At 46.2% G+C, this 20390-nt stretch overlaps 2 protein-coding genes across 4 annotated transcripts in view; one reads left to right on the top strand and one right to left on the bottom strand.

The window, feature by feature from the left end:
* The window catches only part of anks3 (ankyrin repeat and sterile alpha motif domain containing 3), a 53808-nt gene extending 49189 nt beyond the window's left edge, over positions 1-4619 (bottom strand). Inside the window, 2 exon segments of the mRNA XM_072481327.1 lie at positions 3450-3633; positions 4513-4619. Coding sequence (XP_072337428.1) covers positions 3450-3619 — 170 coding nt within the window. The 5' untranslated portion in view covers positions 3620-3633; positions 4513-4619.
* A 3217-nt stretch (positions 4620-7836) lies between these two features.
* LOC140394270 (dynein axonemal assembly factor 8) overlaps positions 7837-20390 on the top strand; it is a 120220-nt gene continuing 107666 nt past the window's right edge. For 2 of the 3 annotated variants that reach the window (XM_072481328.1, XM_072481330.1), the window contains exons 1-5: positions 7837-8004; positions 10846-11050; positions 11241-11351; positions 12110-12718; positions 13259-13364. In XM_072481328.1, coding sequence (XP_072337429.1) covers positions 10883-11050; positions 11241-11351; positions 12110-12718; positions 13259-13364 — 994 coding nt within the window. In that variant the 5' untranslated portion in view covers positions 7837-8004; positions 10846-10882. The remainder of the gene's footprint in view (positions 8005-10845; positions 11051-11240; positions 11352-12109; positions 12719-13258; positions 13365-20390) is intronic. The other variant, XM_072481329.1, reaches the window with a different exon arrangement.

The following is a 20390-nucleotide window of genomic DNA, read 5'->3' on the forward strand; positions in this document are numbered from 1 at the left end:
CCGTATATGTATAGATCCAAAAGATCTGAACAACAACATCATGCGGGAACACTATCCCATCCCAAAACGAGAAGACCTCACCAGCGAGATGGCGCGAGCCAACATATTCACTAAATTGGATGCGTCCAAAGGATTCTGGCAGATCCAACTGGACCCGGCCAGCCGAAGACTATGCACATTCAACACCCCTTTTGGCAGATTCTGCTACAACCGGATGCCATTCGGCATCATTTCGGCATCTGAAGTATTCCACCGCATTATGGAGCAGATGATGGAAGGCATCGAAGGGGTACGTGTATATGTGGACGATATCATCATTTGGTCCACCACTCCGCAGGAACACATGCATCGTCTTCGACGTGTCTTCACCCGCATACGGCAAAATGGCCTGCGTCTCAACCGTGCGAAGTGTGCTTTCGGCCAGACGGAGCTGAAATTCCTCGGGGACCACATCTCAAGGTCCGGGGTCCGTCCCGATGCAGACAAGGTTAGCGCCATCACAGCCATGCCACGACCGGCTGACAAGAAGGCTGTCTTAAGATTCCTGGGCATGGTCAACTTCCTTGGGAAGTTCATTCCCAACCTGGCTTCTCATACAACAAACATGCGCCATCTCGTAAAAAAATCGACGGAATTCAACTGGCACCAGTCGCATCAGCAGGAATGGGAGGAGCTCAAGCACAAACTGGTCACGGCACCAGTGCTGGCCTTCTTTGACGCGACTCGCCCTACAAAGATCTCAACAGACGCCAGCCAATCTGGTATTGGAGCGGTACTCCTGCAAAAAGACAGCACGTCATCATGGGCCCCGGTTGCGTATGCCTCACGAGCCATGACCCCTACCGAACAGCGCTACGCGCAAATCGAAAAAGAATGCCTGGGCTTGTTAACTGGACTGGACAAGTTCCACGACTATGTGTATGGCCTGCCACGATTCACGGTCGAAACTGACCACCGCCCCCTGGTCAACATCATTAACAAAGACCTGAACGACATGACTCCTCGCCTCCAGCGCATCTTACTCAAACTCAGGAGGTACGATTTTGAACTGATCTACACTCCGGGGAAGGAACTCATAGTGGCGGACACTCTTTCCCGAGCAGTGAGCACACCACCAGATGCGGAGGGGTTCGTGCGTCAAATTGAGGCACACGTGACTCTGACAGCAGCAAATATGCCAGCTGATGATCCTTGTCTGGCCCACATACGCGCAGAGACGGCGACTGACCCTCTGCTGCAGCGAGTGATGCGCCACATGACGGAAGGGTGGCTAAAAGGGCAGTGCCCCCAGTTTTACAATGTGCGAGATGATCTCACCAATATAGACGGGGTCCTTATGAAATCGCATAGGATCGTCATTCCACACAGTGTGCGCCAGATGATTCTTCGTCAACTACACGAAGGCCACTTGGGTGTCGAAAAATGCAGACGAAGGGCCCGGGCGGCGGTATATTGGCCGGGTATTAATGAAGACATAGCCAACATGGTGCTCAACTGCACAACCTGTCAGAGGTTTCAGCCGGCGCAACCTCCGGAAACACTTCTACCACACGAGATGGTGACGTCCCCCTGGGCGAAGGTGGGTGTTGACCTATTTCACGCGCTCGGCAGAGATTACATTGTTATTATAGACTACTTCTCAAACTACCCGGAAGTCATGCCTCTCCATGATCTGACGTCGTCCGCAGTCATTGGGGCCTGCAAGGAAACGTTTGCTCGCCATGGCATTCCAAGGACTGTCATGTCAGACAATGGACCTTGTTTTGCCAGCCGTGAATGGTCGTCCTTTGCCGCAGCATATGGTTTCACTCATGTGACATCCAGCCCTCTGCATCCACAATCGAACGGGAAGGCTGAAAAGGGTGTCCACATCGCAAAGCGGCTCCTGTGCAAGGCGGCTGATGCCGGATCGGACTTTAACCTTGCCTTGCTGGCCTATCGATCGGCCCCGTTATCCACGGGCCTCTCGCCAGCGCAGCTACTAATGGGTCGCTCCCTCAGGACGACGGTACCTTCCGTCCTGGCACCGACAACAGACCATGAGGCGGTTCTTCGGGACATGCAACTGCAGCGTGATCGCCAGAAAGGTCGGTACGACACACGAGCGACGGACCTGCCCCCCCTGTCCTCCGGAGACAAAGTACGCGTCCATCAACCGTATGGTGGCTGGTCAGCACCGGCCGAAGTCCTCCGACAAGTGGCTCCCCGCTCGTTCCTGGTTCGCATGCCGGATGGTTCCGTGCGTCGCCGCAATCGGCGCGCCCTTCGCCGACTTCCACGTTCACAGCCACACAACACGCCAGATCCTCAACAGGCTTCCGAGGATGACTTTGTGGAGCTGCCGCACATCACGCCCTTTCCATCGCCACCCATGGCCATGCCTGCACAGCAGCCGGTGGTTCTTGATCCACCTTTAAGGCGGTCAACCCGAATTCGTCGCAAACCCATTAGAATGGACTTATAATACAGTTCATATGTTTAATAAGTTGGACAATTTTACATGATAACCTGTTGTTGTTTATCGTTCCAGATGTCGTCTGACTGGACAACTGTTCAAAATTTTTTTATTCTTCTCTCGTTCGCATTTCTGTTATGTTATGGTACAACTGGATTCATGTGACGCACTCGACATCGCCCCATGTACATAGTTCCGTCATAGACACATGCTGCACACGACACACACACACTCTTAGATGCACTCACGTCACGATCATATTTATTACCACGTAGGCACATATCTTTGTAAAAAGGGGGGATGTCATGATATTCAAACACACACATCATGATGGACACACTAACAGGCAAATCAGAGTACACAACACCACAACCAATCACAGACAAGAACACCAACCACATAAAAAGCACGAGCACGACACCTGGAGGTCAGTAGGTCTGGGGAGAAGGAAGCATGAAAGAGCTGTTGAAACACCACAAGCAGGGAGCCCCCCACGTGCAGAGTGCAAAGACCAAGTTGTAAATAGCAAGTTTAAATAAACAAGTGTTGTACCATATGCAACTGTGTTGGCTCTTCTGTGTGTTAGAACACCCAACACCACACCTGGGATTGGGTAAGGGGGAAATACCTAGATTCCTAAAGGTGGGGACATTAATTAATGTAATTATTAATTTTTGTTTTCCACTGGGATTGCTGACATGGGATTTACACTGGGATTGCTGATATAGTGTCTTACACTGGAATTGTTGGTAGATTGACATAACATTAACTAGTTGGGATCCACCTGGGGCAGTTTGACAGTTCAACGGACAACATTTAAAAATGTAAACATTCAATCTAATGGCATATTAAGATTCTTAAAAAGGGCAAGTTAAAATCGCCACTGGTAAACTTAAGGCCAATTTAGAAGAATTCACATCTTTATGTTTACACTTGCTTAAACGGTAACACTGCTGGTATCAGACGCAGCAGACAACAATCCTTCGGCTGTTACCTTTGAATGCATTCTTTCACAACATCATACTGCCCAATTGATGATGCTGTGTGAAGGTCTAATGGAACGTCCAAGTCCTCACAACCAATCCGCTGTTCAAAGCCATGCCACATGGACAGGCTACGATTCAGAAGTTCCGTCTCACTCGACTCATCACTCAGTTCAGACATGTTGTATTCAATTCCTGTACAGATAAATAAAATCATCACAACACTCCATCATATCACATCGACACTGGAGTAAGAAATCCGAGTCAGCCCAGCCCGATAAATCAGGTCAGAGCAAGTGTGTTCTGAATCTGTGGGGTTGTTATTGTGCTCAGGCATTAGTCACACTGGCATCTATATAAACTGACCGCTCATGACACAAAATCTGCTCATGTATGGACCATGATGGCATCAGGTTGTGTGGCACCTTAGTGCAGTCGTCACACCTGCTGCTGTGAGGATGCCCAAGAATGAGTGACACTGTCACAGGATGAGGATGTCACGGATCTATGAAGAACCGCCAATCCACTAAAAATTAAAGTGATTAAATAATTTTAGGTGATACCTGAATTTACAGTTGTCCCATCTGTGACAAGGCCACCTGTTGCTATGGGTTACAACCATCCCTGTTGCTGCAGATTGCAACCATCTCTATTGCGTATGTACAGCCATCCCTCTTGCTATAGGTTACAACCATCCCTATTGCTATAGGTTACAATCATCCCTATTGCTATGAGTTACAACCGTCCCTGTTGCTATGGTTTACAACCATCCCTATTGCTATTCACAGCCATTCCTGTTGGTAAGTACAGCCATCCCTGTTGCTATGGGTTACAACCATCCCTATTGCTGTGTTACAACCATCCCTATTGCTCTTCACAGCCATCCCCGTTGCTATGGGTTACTGTCACTCCTGTGCATGTTGCTATTAGATCCTCCGCACCATAAGTGTCAGTTACCCCTGCTGCTATGGGTTGCAACTTACTGTGCCCGCGGTGTGATCTTATTTCTGTTCCGATCTTCTCCTGAATCCTCAACAACTAATCCCTCCTCCCCTCCCCCACGGTGCACGGTACCTTTTAAAATAAAAGGATTGTCGTTGAACAGAAAATGGCCACCGCCTTTCTCAGCGTTGCTTCTCTTCCGGCTACATCGTCACGTGGCACCGATCAGCCAATAATACTGTGCAGTGGGCATTGTAAACAACGAGAAGCTTGTGATACAAGAGGGGTTTCCACTTGCCCAGTGGCAGGTCCTCCAAGGCCGTGGCGCTCTGCTTGGCGGACCTCCCTCGTTGACGCTGATCGTTTTCGCCCTGTGCGAGGAAACTTTGAGATTGCTGTTTCGAAGTTTCTGGGCGGTTTAAAGCCTTGTTTTAAGGCTTAGGAATTTAAGATGCCTCAATACAGAAGCGAAATACTGCAAATGCTGGCAATCTCAAATAAAAACAGAAATTGCGGAAAATATTGAGTCAGTCAGACCAACGGTGGGGAAAGAAACGTTGTTTCTCGACACAGATGCGGCCGGACCCGATTTATAGCATTTTCTGTTTTTAATTTCAAGACGCCCCAAAACCTTTTACAGACAATTAAGTATGTGTATCGTTTTTCTTTACCAGATTGAAACGTGATTCTTCTTTGCATCTGCTAACAGCGCCCTGAAAGAAAAACAATACAACCCCATGCTCATATGCCAGGGCCAATGTCACATTTTTCCACTGATTCTCCTCAAAGCATTCACATTTCAGTCAGAGGAAGGGGTCAAGTCCCACATTCAGGCAGCTGAATGCAAAATCTAAGCTGACGCTCCAGTGCAGCACCCCTGCTGTTGTGCCATCTTTAAAATAATAATCTTTATTGTCACAAGTAGGCTTACATTAATACTGCAATGAGGTTACTGTGAAAAGCCCCTAGTCGCCACATTGTGCCACCTGTTCGGGTACACAGGGAGAATTCAGAATGTCCAAATTACCCAACAGCATGTCTTTCAGGACTTGTGGGAGGAAACCAGAGCACCCGGTGGAAATTCATGCAGACACAGGGAGAACATGCAGACTCCACACACTGACCCAAGCTGGGAATTGAACCTGGGACTCTAGAGCTGTGAAACAACAGTGCTAACCACTATGCTACTGTGCCTCCCACTATGACGTTCCATGAGTGCCTCTGCTAGCTTGAGTAAAAATCGCTCACTGCACCATTTTAAGAACTGGTGTCCAGGACAATATTTATTGGTCAAACACCATCAATAAAATGAACTATTTGGTAGCTTTGACAAAGTCATCCAGACCCGAAACGTTAGCTCCCTTTTCTCTCCACAGATGTTGTCAGACCTGCTGAGATTGTCCAGTATTTTCTGTTTTAGTATTTGGTTATTCATCTCATTACTGATTCTGGGCCTTTTTTATACACACATTGGTTGCGGTGTTTCCTACATTGCTACAGTGACCGCAATTCAAAAGTCCATTATTACCTTGAAGTAAGACCTCTAGGGACATCCTGTGGTCCTGAAAGGCATTATATAATGCAGGTTTGTCTTCTATTATGCTGGCTCTCTTATTTGCTGCTAGGATGTAGCTAATGCCAGTAAGGTCACATTTATTGCCTATCCCCCCCCACTTGCCCAGAAAGACTGTTGAGGGAACCTGCTCTCACTTCTTTCTTCTGGTATTATCTCAGCACAGAATTTTGTAATGTTCTTTGATTGGGCTGATGTTAAATCTTGATATTGAACAAAGAACATTAGGCTTTGTTTTATAAACAAAGTTATTTATTACTACCACTACATTAATTAATTATTAAAATGTCTAAGATTAATACAGTTGGAAATAATGGTCTAACACTAATATACTACAGAGCTACTTTAATATGCAACTGCCACAAACTCCTAACAACTTCTGCTGGAACACATGGTGTGTCCAGGTCACATGTCTGCATACTCACACCACCTGATGGTCGGATGCTGGAACTGCAATAGTTATACATCTATTATTTGCATACAGATGATAATACAGATGACAATCTACTTATCATCACAAATTGGTGTGAATGTCTGAAATGAGGTTGTGGTTGAGGATTTTGATGGCCTAAGCAAAGGTGAACAAGTTATTAGTTTACTTTTTGACTGATGCCACAATTGATTACTCCTTTCCCCACTTTGTTTATGACAGGGAGCCTAATAGTGCTGTCATCAGTTCTGCTAAATTAATTATGTTTCCAGTAGGTAAGATATCTGACCAACATTCGAGAGCTGGGTAGATGCTGTGTTATCACAGAAGTAGCACTGTTTGATTGGGAAGGGCAAGTACTACTCCAAGCAACCCAGGGGAACAGTAGAGCTCTGCATTTGTGGTTTGCATCTGGGTACCTCCTTTGCCTGCTCACAGGTAGCCTCAGACGTTCTCATGTGACAGCTCCTATCCAAAACCCCATTACATTACAGAGCATGGCAATTGCAGTTACCTTTGAATACTATGGGAAAAAATGACATGATCATTTATCACTTGATCAGAGTCAAAACTTCTGAAATATGCCCAACCTTTGATTAGTCCCAATGAATCATGGCACCTTTGATGCACGATCAATTACACTCAAGACAAAGTGATTTCATAACTGAAGGCTTTAATCTACTAGAACTTGTTCCCCAGCAGCTTCGGTACAGAAAGTGAAGGCTGCTGGGACGGCACCGTTTCTTATGCTCCGCCTGTCAGGGCGGAGCAACGTATCAACAGCCAATGGTAAACTCCTGGGTTTAACCAACGGTCATCAGCCTCTTAGGTACCGCAATAGCTGGTACCACAACCTCCTCAGTGAAGGACCAGCCTCAAGTCCATAACCTGTGATTCATCGGCAAGATTGCTAGCACTATTTACTGTACTAACTTTAAATGCTTTCTTAACTGTGGGAGGGAATCTATTCACAAGGTCTGATTTTAAGAATCTCAGCTCCCAGTTCGTAGCCTTGGTCCTTGGGGACTGATCAAACAGTGCAAAGCTGTGAGTCTTAATGCTGCAAAGACTGAGGTACTGAACTTATTTTGGGGCTCGTGTTCCTGCAGGGCCAGGCTCAGAGTTGGGAATAGTTGTAAAATCAGCCATCAACTCCGTTACATTAAAAATAAGCTTAATCAATAAATTCGATTGTTCATAATACGATAAAGAATTTGCCCATTTGGTCGTCGTGTGTGCCGGGTCTCTGCAAGAACAAAATATGAACAAATGCAAAGTACTGGAGATTCGGTTTTTGGGGGTAAAATATAAAGTCCGATTAACCAATTCTCACAGAAACCACAATAAGCTATAAAAAAAATAAGATTACTTTCGATCCCATCTAACTTGGGCAACGTCTCAGCCAAGTGTCCTTGCAGCAGTGACTGAGAATCCTCCGAGAGGCCGGCGCTGTCCGGAGGCCGAAAGCACTTTGTCATTGACAATAACCATCTTGTGCTTTACTGGCTCCTTGTTGTCTTGTAATTCATACGAACCCTGGGCCAGGTTGGCGTCACGTAACCAAGAGCAACGGTGTAACCATTTTGTACCGGGTGTATTCAAACCGGCAGACCGTTAAGAGGTGAGAAACAGTTGGGGGACAAAACAGTGGGGTGGTCGGACCCAGCCCCCCGACCCCGGGAGAGGGGCAAACACGGACTTTCCAGGGGCGAATATACACCTCTAATGGGGGCAAACAGGCCACGGGTGGAGGTGCAAACACAGGCCACAGGGATCGGGAGCAAACCTGGGGGGGGGGGGTAAACAAAGACCCCGGGGGTGGGATAACCAAAGACCCCGGGGGGGGGGGGGGATACACAAAGACCCCAGGGGACGTAAACAAAGACCCCGGGGGGGGGGGGTAACCAAAGACCCCGAGGGGGGGTAAACAAAGACCCGGGGGGGTAAACAAAGACCCCGGGGGGCTACACAAAGACCCTGGGGGGGTAAACAAAGACCCCGGGGGGGGGGTAACCAAAGACCCCGGGGGGGGGGTAACCAAAGACCCCGGGGGGGGGGGGGGGTAACCAAAGACCCGGGGGGGTAAACAAAGACCCCGGGGGGCTACACAAAGACCCTGGGGGGGTAAACAAAGACCCCGGGGGGGTAAACAAAGACCCCGAGGGGGGGTAACCAAAGACCCGGGGGGGGTAAACAAAGACCCCGAGGGGGGGTAAACAAAGACCCGGGGGGGTAAACAAAGACCCCGGGGGGCTACACAAAGACCCTGGGGGGGTAAACAAAGACCCCGGGGGGGGGGTAACCAAAGACCCCGAGGGGGGGGTAAACAAAGACCCAGGGGGGCTACACAAAGACCCTGGGGGGGTAAACAAAGACCCCGGGGGGGGGGGGTAAATTAAAAACTCCGGGGTGAGGTAAATTAAGACCCCGGGGGGGGGGGGGTAAATAAAGACCCGGGGGTTACACAAAGACCCCAGGTGGGTAAACAAAGACCCCGGGGGAGAGGGGTAAATAAAGACACTGGGGGGTAAACAAAGACTCCGGTGGAGTTAAACAAAGACCCCGGGGGGGTAAACAACGACCCGGGAGGGGTAAACAAAGACCCTGGGGAGGGGGTAAACAAGGATCCCGGGGAGGTAAACAAAGACCCTGTGGGGGGGGTAAACAAAGACCCTGAGGGAAGGTAAACAAAGACCCCGGGGGGAGGGTAAACAAAGACCCGGGGGGGGGAGGTAAACAAAGACCCCGGGGAAGGTAAACAAGACGCCGGGGGGAGTAAACAAAGACCTCGGGGGAAGGTAAACAAGACGCCGGGGGGAGTAAACAAAGACCTCGGGGGGGGGGGGGGGGGGGGGGGGCAATCAAAGACACCGGGGGGCAAACATAAAGACCCCGGGAGGGGAGGGTAAACAAAGACCCTGGGGGGACAAACAAAGACCCTGGGGGAGAGGGTAAACGAAGACCCCGGGGGGGAGGGTAAAGAAAGACCCCAGGGGGAGGGTAAACAAAGACCCCGGGGGGGGGGTAAACAAAGACCCCGGGGGGAGGGTAAACAAAAACCCCGGGGGGGAGGGTAAACAAAGACCCCGGGGGGAGGGTAAACAAAAACCCCGGGGGGGAGGGTAAACAAAGAACCCAGGGGGAGGGTAAACAAAGACCCGGGAGGGGGGTAATTATAGACCGGGGGTGTAAACAAAGATTCGGGGGAAGGGGTAAACAAAGCCACGGGGGGGTAAACAAAGACCCCGGGGGGGGGGTAATTAAAAGTCCAGGGGGGTAGTAAACAAAGACGGGAGGCGGCAGAGGGGGGCAAACAAAGACCGGGGGGGGGGAACAAGGACAGGGCGGCAAACAAAGATGGGGGGTGCAGACACAGGAGCCCTGGGGGCGGAGAGGTGTGCAGGCATTGGACCCCTGGATGGGGGGGAGGGGGGTGCAGGCATAGGATCACTGGGAGGGGGGTTTCAAACACTTCCTGGGGATGCGATGTTGGGGGGGAGGCAAACTGGGGGGAAAGCAACAGGCTTCCCTTGGGTGTGGGTGGGCTCAAACACATGCTCCCAGAGGGGGAGGCAGACTGGTTGGGGGATGGCTGCAAAATGCCTTCCCTATGGTTGGAAGATTGATGTACATGCACCTGGATGGTAAGCCGAAGTGGGGGCAAACACAGTGCAGGAGAGGGAGAAACATGCTCCCTGGTGAGGGGCATTCACAGGCTCACCGAGGTGGGGGAGTGAATATATGCCCCTGTTGCCAACAAACACATGGCCGTGGGAAACAAAGCCCCCTTCCAGGGTGGGGAAAAATACAGGCTTCTGGTTGGGCAGGCACAGCATGCCACCCCTCCCGCACCCACTCTGAGGCAGGTGGGGCAAGTAAGTAACCCGCGGGGCGGCAGGGGGTCTTGGAGGTATGGGGTAAACACCGGCCTGGGGAGGAAATGAGAGTTATGGGATGAGGGTGTGTGGCAATACAGGCCCAGAGGAACACAGACCAAAGTGGGAGGCGAGGACTGCTTTGCATTTTTGCACAAAGGGTAGTGGAACTCTAGAACTCTATCTCCCAGAAGACTGTTGGTTATGGGTCAATTGGAATTTTTAAGATAGCGATCTATCCGGTTTTGTTGGGTAAGATACCCAGAGGCGGGTAAAGCAAGTTGAGGTCCAGGTCAACTATGATCAAATTTAATGGTTGAATGAGTTTAAGGAGCTGATCCTGATACTTTACCGACATGTTAATCCTCTTTCCTGCTGTATTTTCTCATTCCACTGATTACGAATTTACTTTTGATTGTAGTAACTCTAACTGGAATAGGTTGTATGAAATTAATTTATTTTTGCTCATGGGTGCATGAATCTTTCATAGTCTAACTGATTGGATAGCCCTTGAGCATGTTATTCTGGGTAGGTTAATCACTAAGAAATGTAAATGATCCAAACTGTTTAATTGTTTCCGTTTTCAGATTCCTACTATATGAAGAAGCAGGGCTGTGAATAAAAATGACTTCAAATAATCAGAAACCAGCACAAGTTGATGAAGCCAACTGTGAACTTCAGAGAACATATGATAGCTCAGAGCTTGGTTGCGATAGTCTCAAATCGTACTGGGATAGGATATTCGCTCATGTTAAGGATGAACTTCCTTCCCTTGATTCAGACTTTTCATCAGTAAGTCTCAGCTTTGGAATCTCACAATTTAATGTAGTTCTTACTGAATATGGGAGTGAATTCCCTGAGCGCACACTGATGGTGAGCTACCTCACCTGTCACCGAACATCAACCCAGCTCCTTTTACTCTTCACCTTTACTGCACTCCAATCCAAACCCTTATGTTCTACGTTTTTCTTTTGTTGCACAGTCTGGTTCAGAAGATGGTGAAGTTCCCATTTTCCAGCGTGGTGGCTTTGGGCTAATTTCCCACCTGCCTGAGGATCTGAGGGAGATATCACTTGACGATCCAATTCTTGAGGTAAAATGCAACTATTCAACACATTTCATTCCCTTAACCACCTTCAAGATATCATGCTGCCTGAGCCCTGCTCCATTTACACAAGAATCTGACTTAGAATTTTTCATTGCAGACAGTGCCTCAGCTCTTACCTAATTTCAGCTGATTCCATTTTGACCCAATTCTGTTTAGATATCTGTGATTGAGCTCCCGCTCACCTGACACTGCACTGATTTGAAGTGCATGTGCTCGAGGTGGAAGTAAATTATTTTATTGAATTAGTGAAACAACAACTTTAATCTATTTTATTCATTAAAATCAATGCAAAGCTGAGTCTGACATCATACATCACTGTCCATGAATTGCCAATACAGGCATTATGACAGCAGTTCAGAGATGTGCCTCCCTCTTCCACAAAAAAATAGGTAAGATGAACTTTTCAGGCTTAAATATAAATGGGCATGTGTTGCTCTGTCAGACACATGCTAGGATGGGAGCATAACTGCCAAATCTTCTGAATAAAGGGACATCTGATTCTCACTGTTTAGGACATAAAGTGCAAGGTTTTGTATTGATACAGAACTGCTAAACACCAATATAGGGTGAAAAATTGTGACTATTGTATTGTAACCTTTCGCTGGCCCATGCTCATACAGAGTGATTCTTCCCACCCTATGGATTTTTAAAATGTTTTCCTCACTTCTCTCCTTGAAGTCTTAACTCTTAAACATGAATTATCCATCTTGGTGACAATGTCAATGGTTTCTAAATGCCCACAGGAAATGCTGGAGTCTGCAAGATACCCACTTGAGGCTTGGGCACAAGATTATAAAGAAAGACCATCTGATGGTCAGCAGGACTTTAGGAGTGAACATGCAAGGTACTTGGCAAAGTCAACCACCCGCAGAAAATTTATGGCGGCTGAAGCTGGTTCTTTAATTGGTAACACTGTTGAATCACTGGGACAATCAGCAGCTTTTAACACTGGCGAGAATGAGGATTCACTGGATATAAATGAGCACTTTGTGGATCTAGGAAATAATGGTGGAGGAGATCCACAATCATCCATAACATCCAAAGTCATTAACAATAAGAAACCGAAAATTCTAAGATGTCAAGGCAGTGGTGATACAAATGTAGATTGCTGCTACATACCAACCAAAGCCATATATGGACTTTCAGAATTAACAACTGAAATGGACTTCATGCAGAATATCCCTGAAAATGGACCAGAAACTGTCCTGAACAAGGCAACATTGACTGAAAGCCATTTAAGCAATTCTAATAGAAAACAGGAAACTATACAAATGTCAAAGGAAGGGCTAAACAGAAGGAAGTCAACATGTACAGGACGGCACACCTACAGACCACCTATACTCTCTTTAGAGGTGAGCTGATAAACATTATCCTCCTCTGCTGCAGACGCAAGTGCTTACTTAAAAAGTTCTGAAGAGGGAAGGGTGGTGTTGAGTTAGAATACTGACCACAACTGATTTGGTAGAAGGTATTTACTGCCCTTTCACCTCTGGGTAGGTAACTGACTAGATATGGAAAGAATCACTGTGATTTTAAAAAATGCTGGCCAAGCATTTTAGGAGGCAGAAGGAATTATTCTAGCTTTCTCCAGTATTCATCAGTAGTGAGCTAAACTTTTAGGTTTATATGCCAGGTTACTGCCATCCAACACCAACTGCCTGACTGGAGCCTGGCAGTCAGCTGATCCTTTTACCTCCGCCAATAGCATTTGGTAAAGTCTGAAGTGATGCTCTCTGCTCCAGTCCTGGCACCAGTATCAGTCTCAAAGACCAAGTCTGCCCAATGTGTGTTCTTGGTTTTTTTAAACAGACCCTCTCTTTTAATTTAAAATCTCAGAATATTTAGTGTATGCCTACAGGCTAACCTCCAGCTGCTTTTGAACTTGTTTGTAGTGTATAGACCAAGTAGACCTGGATGGGATCTTACAGAGTCTACAACAGCTGGAAAACTGCAGCAGTGATTTAGACAGCACCATGAATGGAACTTGGTCTGCTTCAGGTAAGTAGGGATCACATTCATGCCTTTATAATCATTAAAATTTGCTCTTTTTCCATAGCCACTGGCAATCACCACTAAAATCCTCCTTCAAACATGGAGCAAGATAATTAGAGCTGTACTACTCAGGATGGGACACTCCAGGATTTGGGGAACCATTCTATCCAAGGACCCTCCTCACTTCCATGAAAGTGTTAGGGTGGATTCCACAGTTCTTCCTAAAGTAGGAAACTAGGCTATTTGGATACTCATTACAATTTAGCCTCCTCCAGCTAGGTGCTCTGAATTGCTGCATATTCACCATTGTGTTTCTTGGCTGTGAGAAAGTTCAGCACTTAGATTGCATTGCAGGAGTTCCTCAGGGTAGTGTCCGAGACCCAACTACCTTAGCTACTTCATCAATGATCTTCCCTCCATCATAAGGTCAGAAGTGGGGATGTGCCCTGATGATTGCACAATGTTCAGTAATATTTTTGACTCCTGTACTGAAGAAAGACTTGGACAACATTCAGGCTTGGGCTGAAAAATGGCAAGTAAAAGGGCCAGGCAATGGTAATCTCCAAAAAGAGAGAATCTTTTTTAAAAAATGTATTATTCCAAACATGTGTAAAAAAAACAGTAACATTTCTCCACAATCTCACAGTCCACAGTTTGTGCAATTTCTCCCCTTTTTACCCATTACCCTTCCCCTCCCCATTCCCCGCGATGAACAGTTCCTCAAATATTGTCAAGAACAACCCCCATCGTGTCTCGAAGCCCTCCGCTTACCCTCTCAACTCAAATTTGATCTTTTCCAACTGAAGAAAGTCATACAGTTCCCCAGCCAGGCCGCCACCCCCGGCCTCCAATTAACCAAGATTCTTCACCGGGCAATTAGAGAGGCGAAGGCCATGACACGGCCCCTTTCCTCTCCAGCAGCCTTGGCATTTTCGATACCCCAAAGACCACCACCATTGGGTCCGGTCTGACCTGCACTCCTACAATTTTAGGTGACGTCCCAAACACTGCTTCCCAGTCTGTCTCCAGTTTCTGGCAACCCCAAAACATGTGTGCACGATTCACTGGCAACAAGAGAGAACCTAACCACCTTCCCTTGTACTGGGTCATTTTACATATTCAAGGTTGAGTTAGACATACGTTTAATCTATAAGGGAGTCACGGGTTACGTGGGCAGGTAGGAAAGTGTAGTTAAAGCCACCACCAGATTAACCATGAACGTTTTGAATGGCAGAGCAGCCAAATGGCCCTCTCCTGCCAAATGGACCCCTCCAGCTGTTTCTTATGATTTTAGGTGATGAATAAGGTGCCATTCAAGTAAGTTGCTTTGTCCTAGATGATGTTGAGCTTATTGAGTGTTGTTGAAGCTGCACTTATCCAGGCGAGTGGAGAATGTTCCATTACCCTCCTGATCTGTGCCTTGTAGATGGTTGATAGGCTTTGGGGAAATAAGGAACTTAGTTACTTGACACACAATCCTGGCCTCTGACCTGCATTTGTAGCCACAGTATTTATATAATTGATTCAGTTAAGTTTCTGATCAGTGGTAACCCCAGGATGTTGATGGTGGGAACTTAGCAATGGTAATACCATTGAGTGCGAAGGAGAAATGGGTAGATTTTCTCTTGAAGCAGATGGTCATTGCCTGGCACTTGTATGGTACAAATGTTGCTTGTCACATATCAGCTGAAACCTGAATGTTGCCCAAGTCTTGCCGCATAGGAAAAAGACTGTTTCAGTACTTGAGGTGTCACAAATGGTACTGAACATTGTGCAATCATTAGCAAACCTCTCCATCTTTGTCCTTGTAATATAGGGAAGGTCATTGGTGAAGCAACTGAAGAAGGTTGGGCCGAGGATACTACCCTAATATCCTTGGGCTGAGATGATTTGTCTCCAACAACCATAAACACCTTCATTTGTGCTAGATATGACTCTAACCAATGGGGAATTTCTCTCTCCCTGTTTCCCATGGGCTTCAGTTTTGGTAGAGCTCCATGATACCATACCTGATCAAATGCTGCCTCACACTCGCATCTCCTCTTGAATTCAGCTCTTTTGTTTGGAACTAAGCAGCACTGGTGGAACCCAAACTGAGCATTGGTGCACAGGATATTATTGTAAATGCGACTTGATAGCACTGTTGACAACACCTACCCATCACTTTGCTGATGATTGAAAGTGGACTGATGGCTGGTAATTGGCTGGATTGAATTTGCCCTGATTATTGTAGACCGGACATACCTGGGCAATTTTCAACATTGTGGTGTACATGTCAATGTTGTAGCTGTATTGGAACAGCTTAGCTACGGGCATGGCTACTTCTGGAGCATGTCTTCAGTACTATTGCCAGGATAGCTGTCAGGGGCCATGGTCTTTGCTGAATTCAATGCCTTCAACCCTTTCTTGATATCACATGGAGTGAAAGAAAATTGGCTGAAACCTGGCATCTGTGATGTTGGGGATCTCAGGAGACGCTAAGATGGATCATTTACTTAACGCTTCAGGCTGAAGCTGGTTGCAAGTCAGCCAGTCTTGTCTCTGGCACTGCCATTCTGGGCTCACCCAAAATTGAGAAAGGATATATTTATAGATTTGCCTTCTCTGTTTAGTTATTTAATTATCCACCACCATTCACAACTGAATGTGGCAACACTGCAGAGTTTTGATCTGATCAATTGGTTGTGGGATTGCTTCGCTCTGCCACATGCTGCTTCTGCTATTTGGCATGCCTGTGTTGTAACTTCACAAGGTTGGCACCTCATTTTTAGGTGCTTCTCCTGGATTGCCCTTCCTCCTTCATCGTTGAGCCAATGTTGACACCCTGGCTTGATGTTAGTGGCAGAGTGAGTGCCATGACATTACAGATTGTGTTGGGGATCTCTGGAGAAGCTGAGGTGGATCATCCACTCAACGCTGTTGGCTGAAGCCTATTGCAAGTCCGTCAGTCATATCTCTGTTACTGCCATGCTGGGTTCACCCAACATACCCAGTCTGGCAGATATGTCCTCAGTGTACTTGGTCAGTAGTGATGCTACAATGCACTTTTTAGCAATGGGCATTGAAGTCTTCCACCTAGAGTACATTCTGTGTCTTTGCTGTTTTATTATGCTCTTGACGTAGCATAAGCTGCTTCCTTGATGTATACTCTGACAAAGGAAGGTTCAGACTTGGAGATAGCTTTAACACATTTATTAAACTGTTAACAATTCTCCTACTTGGATTCGACTCTCCTGTTAATCCTGCTATAGCTACTCAGACTAACTAACCAGTCTGCTACCATCCACGTGGTGGGTGTGATTTGTTTCAATCAACCCTGTTTGTACTCACTGAGTGTCCCCACTGGAAAGAAGAAGATCATGTGTGTTGTGTCCTTATATATGGGTTGGTGTAATGCCCCCCTGTGGTAGTGTCACCTCTTGTGTGTGTCGTGACTGCCCGTTGGTCGTGTCCTATCTTACTGGCCTATTGGTTGAATGTCTGTGTGTCATGATGTCTCTGGTGCTCCCTCTAGTGTTTATCTAGTCTAAGTGTATTTACATTAACCCCTTGTGTACTTACAGTGATGCATATCACCACCCCCCACACACACCAACCCCCCCCACACACACTGACGTCCCCACACACACACTAACCCCCCCCCCAAACACACACACTAACCCCTCCACACACACTAACCCCCCCACACACACACACTGACTACCCTCACTGACTTTTCTTAGTGGTATTCAATATGGGGAAGTACTGATTTATCAACAGGAGGTTTCCTTGCCCATTTTGGCCTGATGCCACATCAGGGCAGGTGTAGCTTTTTTATTTTAATTTATTTGATTCTTAATTATGCAATTATCTGACTTCATATTAACCCACTAAATCTAGAACTTAAAAAGGTGAAATAATACTTATAAACTGAAAAGCTTGAATGTTCAATGTCAGCTCTGCTGAGAGGGTTAATGCTTTGGCTTGCCATCAAGGTATATTGCTTTCGATTAATCAGCTTCTTCTGGCATGCATTTTAGTATGTTAGCATGGTTCTAGGCACCCAGATCTCTCCATTGTTTCTACAACTAAATACATTAAATATTAAGAGTTCAGATTGTTTTGCTGACCAACAGAAGTACAAAAATCCATTCTAAGATGTCTTCTAAGTCAAGTGGTTTGGTGAGTATGGCAGACTGTTGCTTGAATAGTCTGTGAGGCAGCTCTCCCAATTTTTGGCAAGGATGATTTTGCAGGGAAGTTGGGCAGGGTGTGCCATTGTCATTTCTGATGCCTCGGTTGATGCCAGGTGGTCCATCCAGTTTTATTCCTTTACAACTTTTCTTGAGCAGTTTGGTACAATTGAGTGGCTTGCTAGACCATTTCAGAGGACAGTTAAGATTCAACCACATCTCTTAGAGTCTAGAGTCACAGATAGGCCAGACTGGGTAAGGACTGCAGATTTTCTTTCTTAAAAGACATTAGCGAACTAGGTTTTTATGACATCCCAATGATTTCATGGACACCATTACTGAGAGTAGCTTTAAAATACAGACTTTTTTTAGTTAATTCATTTTAAATTGCACCAGTTGCCATTTGAACTTGTGCCCCACCCCCCAGAGAATTAACTTGGGCCTCTGGATTACCAGTCCAGTAACATTGCCACTACACCAACATTCCCAGGAGCCCAATAATTCTACCATCTGTTTCACATTCACTGTATAATTCATCCTCATCACAAGGATGACAATTGGAGAGTTTTTAATTCACTGATCGATGTGACACCATAAATTGTTATTCAATGCGCCAAATATCTGAATGTTTACAAACTGAATCAAAAATAGTCTGTACATATTCACAAACAGGATTTAATAAAATATAAAACCTATTTGCCACTCTTGTGTATTTTATAGTTGTACAGCTGAAGTTTATATTCTAGACCTCTAGATATAAAGACCAACATTATCTGAATGTAATGAGCACAATATATGTTAGTGATTTGTAGCCTGATAGTAGTTGGAGTGAAACGTTTTTTTTTAAATAAAAACATTTTGTTAGCAATTCACCATGTGCTTAATGTGAACAATCTCCCATGATTTTCCAATTTAGCCATTCTCACTGGGATTGTGGTCTGAGCTTCAGGCTGTTTGCCTTGTGGGGGCAGCAGTAAATGAGTGAACTGATGTAGTTTGGCATGTGGTGAGCCCAGAGTCTCACCCTCTCCTTCACGTTGTCCTTGAGGTGGGGGGGGGGGGGGGGGGGGGGGGGGAGGAGACTGGAGCCCACCTCCTTCAGGAACGTGCCTTTGCAAAGAAGGTCTGGAAAGAGATGCAATGACATTCATTGAGGTTCATCGTGAGCAGCTCCAGGAATCAGGCCTACGAGCTGTTCCGAGGATTTAGTGCATCTACTGCAGCTGGAGGATCATCAACTTGGTGAAAGAGGCTCTTGTTCTGCCAAAAACTAGCTGCCACCCTCTGCTGCTGCCTTTCAGTTATAGTCAACCAAGGGGTTGGGAACTAGATAAAACCCCTTAGGCTGTATTGTGCATATGTAATGAATATTTAAAATTGTAAATGTAGTGAATAACATGCAATATTGAAAGAAACTGATTTGATTTCCACCTTATGGAATGTCTCAACCTTTATGCACATAATGTACTTTTATTAATTCTCGGAATAAAGTGTATTTTGGGGAAAAAAGGTATCTTGGTGAATTTGATTTTTCTGATGCTTGTGCTGATCAAAGTGAATGAATGTCAGGTAGTTCCAGGTTGGTGATTGGCTAAAACTGGTCAGGAAAAATGCATTCTTTCCACCTCCTGGAACATGCTTTCATCCTATTTATTTGCATGTTAAAGATAGATGGTTGATTGTTTTAATTCATTGACATGCATTATGACTTTGATTACCCATTGTAAAAGTTACAATGGATGAGAACATTTCCTAGGTAACTGCACATACTTAGTTACTGCTAAGATTACACGGAATCATAGAAAATAGGGGCAGGAGTAGGGTACTTGGCCCTTCGAACCTGCTCTGCCATTCATTATGATCATGGCTGATCACCTAAAGCCGTAAGCTGTTCCCACTTTTCCTCCCCCATATCCTTTGATCCCTTTCACCCCAAGAGCTATATCTAGCTTCTTGAAAATATACAATGTTTTGGCTTGTTTCCTGTGGGAGCAAATTCCACAGGCTCATCACTCTCCGGTTAATAAATGTCTCTTCATCTCAGTCCTAAATGGTCTATCCCATATCCTTAGATGGGACCCCTGTCTCTGGACTCCCCCACCATTGAGAACATCCTTCCTGCATCTTCCCAGTCTAGTCCTGTTAGAATTTTATAGGTTTTTATGAGATCTCCCCTCATTCTTCTAAAACCCAGCAAATATAATCCTAACTGAGTCAATCTCTCCTCATACGTCAGTCCCACCATCCCAGGAATCAGCCTGGTAAACCTTTGTTGCACTTGTTCTTTCGCAAGAATATTGGTCATGAGATAAGGAGACCAAAACTGCAGACAAATGTGGTCTACCAAGGCAGCAAGACATCCCTGCTCCTGTACTCAAATCCTCTTGCTACGAAATCCGACCCACCATTTACCTTCTTTGCCACCTACATGCTTACTTTCAGCGATTGGTGTACATGGTGGCACAATAGATAGCACTACTGCCTCACAGCGCCAGGGACCTGAATTTTATTGTGTTCTTGGGTGACTGTGAAGTTTGCACGTTCTCCCTCTGTCTGAGCAGGATTGCTCCCAGTACTCCAGTTTCCTTCCACAATCCAAAGATGTGCAGGTTAGGTGGATTGGCCATGCTGAAATTTCCCCTTATTTTCAAAGGTTAGGTGGATTGGCAATGATACAATTGTTCCTTACTGTCCAAAGATTTGCAGGTTAGGTGTGGTTAAGGGGATAGGTGAGGGAGTGGTTTGGATTGGATTTGTTTATTGTCACGTGTACCGAGGTACAGTGAAAAGTATTTTTCTGCGAGCAGCTCAACAGATCATTAAGTACATGGGAAGAAAAGGGAAGGAAAAGAAAATACAT

This window comes from Scyliorhinus torazame, chromosome 17 (genome assembly GCF_047496885.1).
Source record: "Scyliorhinus torazame isolate Kashiwa2021f chromosome 17, sScyTor2.1, whole genome shotgun sequence".
In the NCBI taxonomy this organism is placed as follows: Eukaryota; Metazoa; Chordata; class Chondrichthyes; order Carcharhiniformes; family Scyliorhinidae; genus Scyliorhinus; species Scyliorhinus torazame.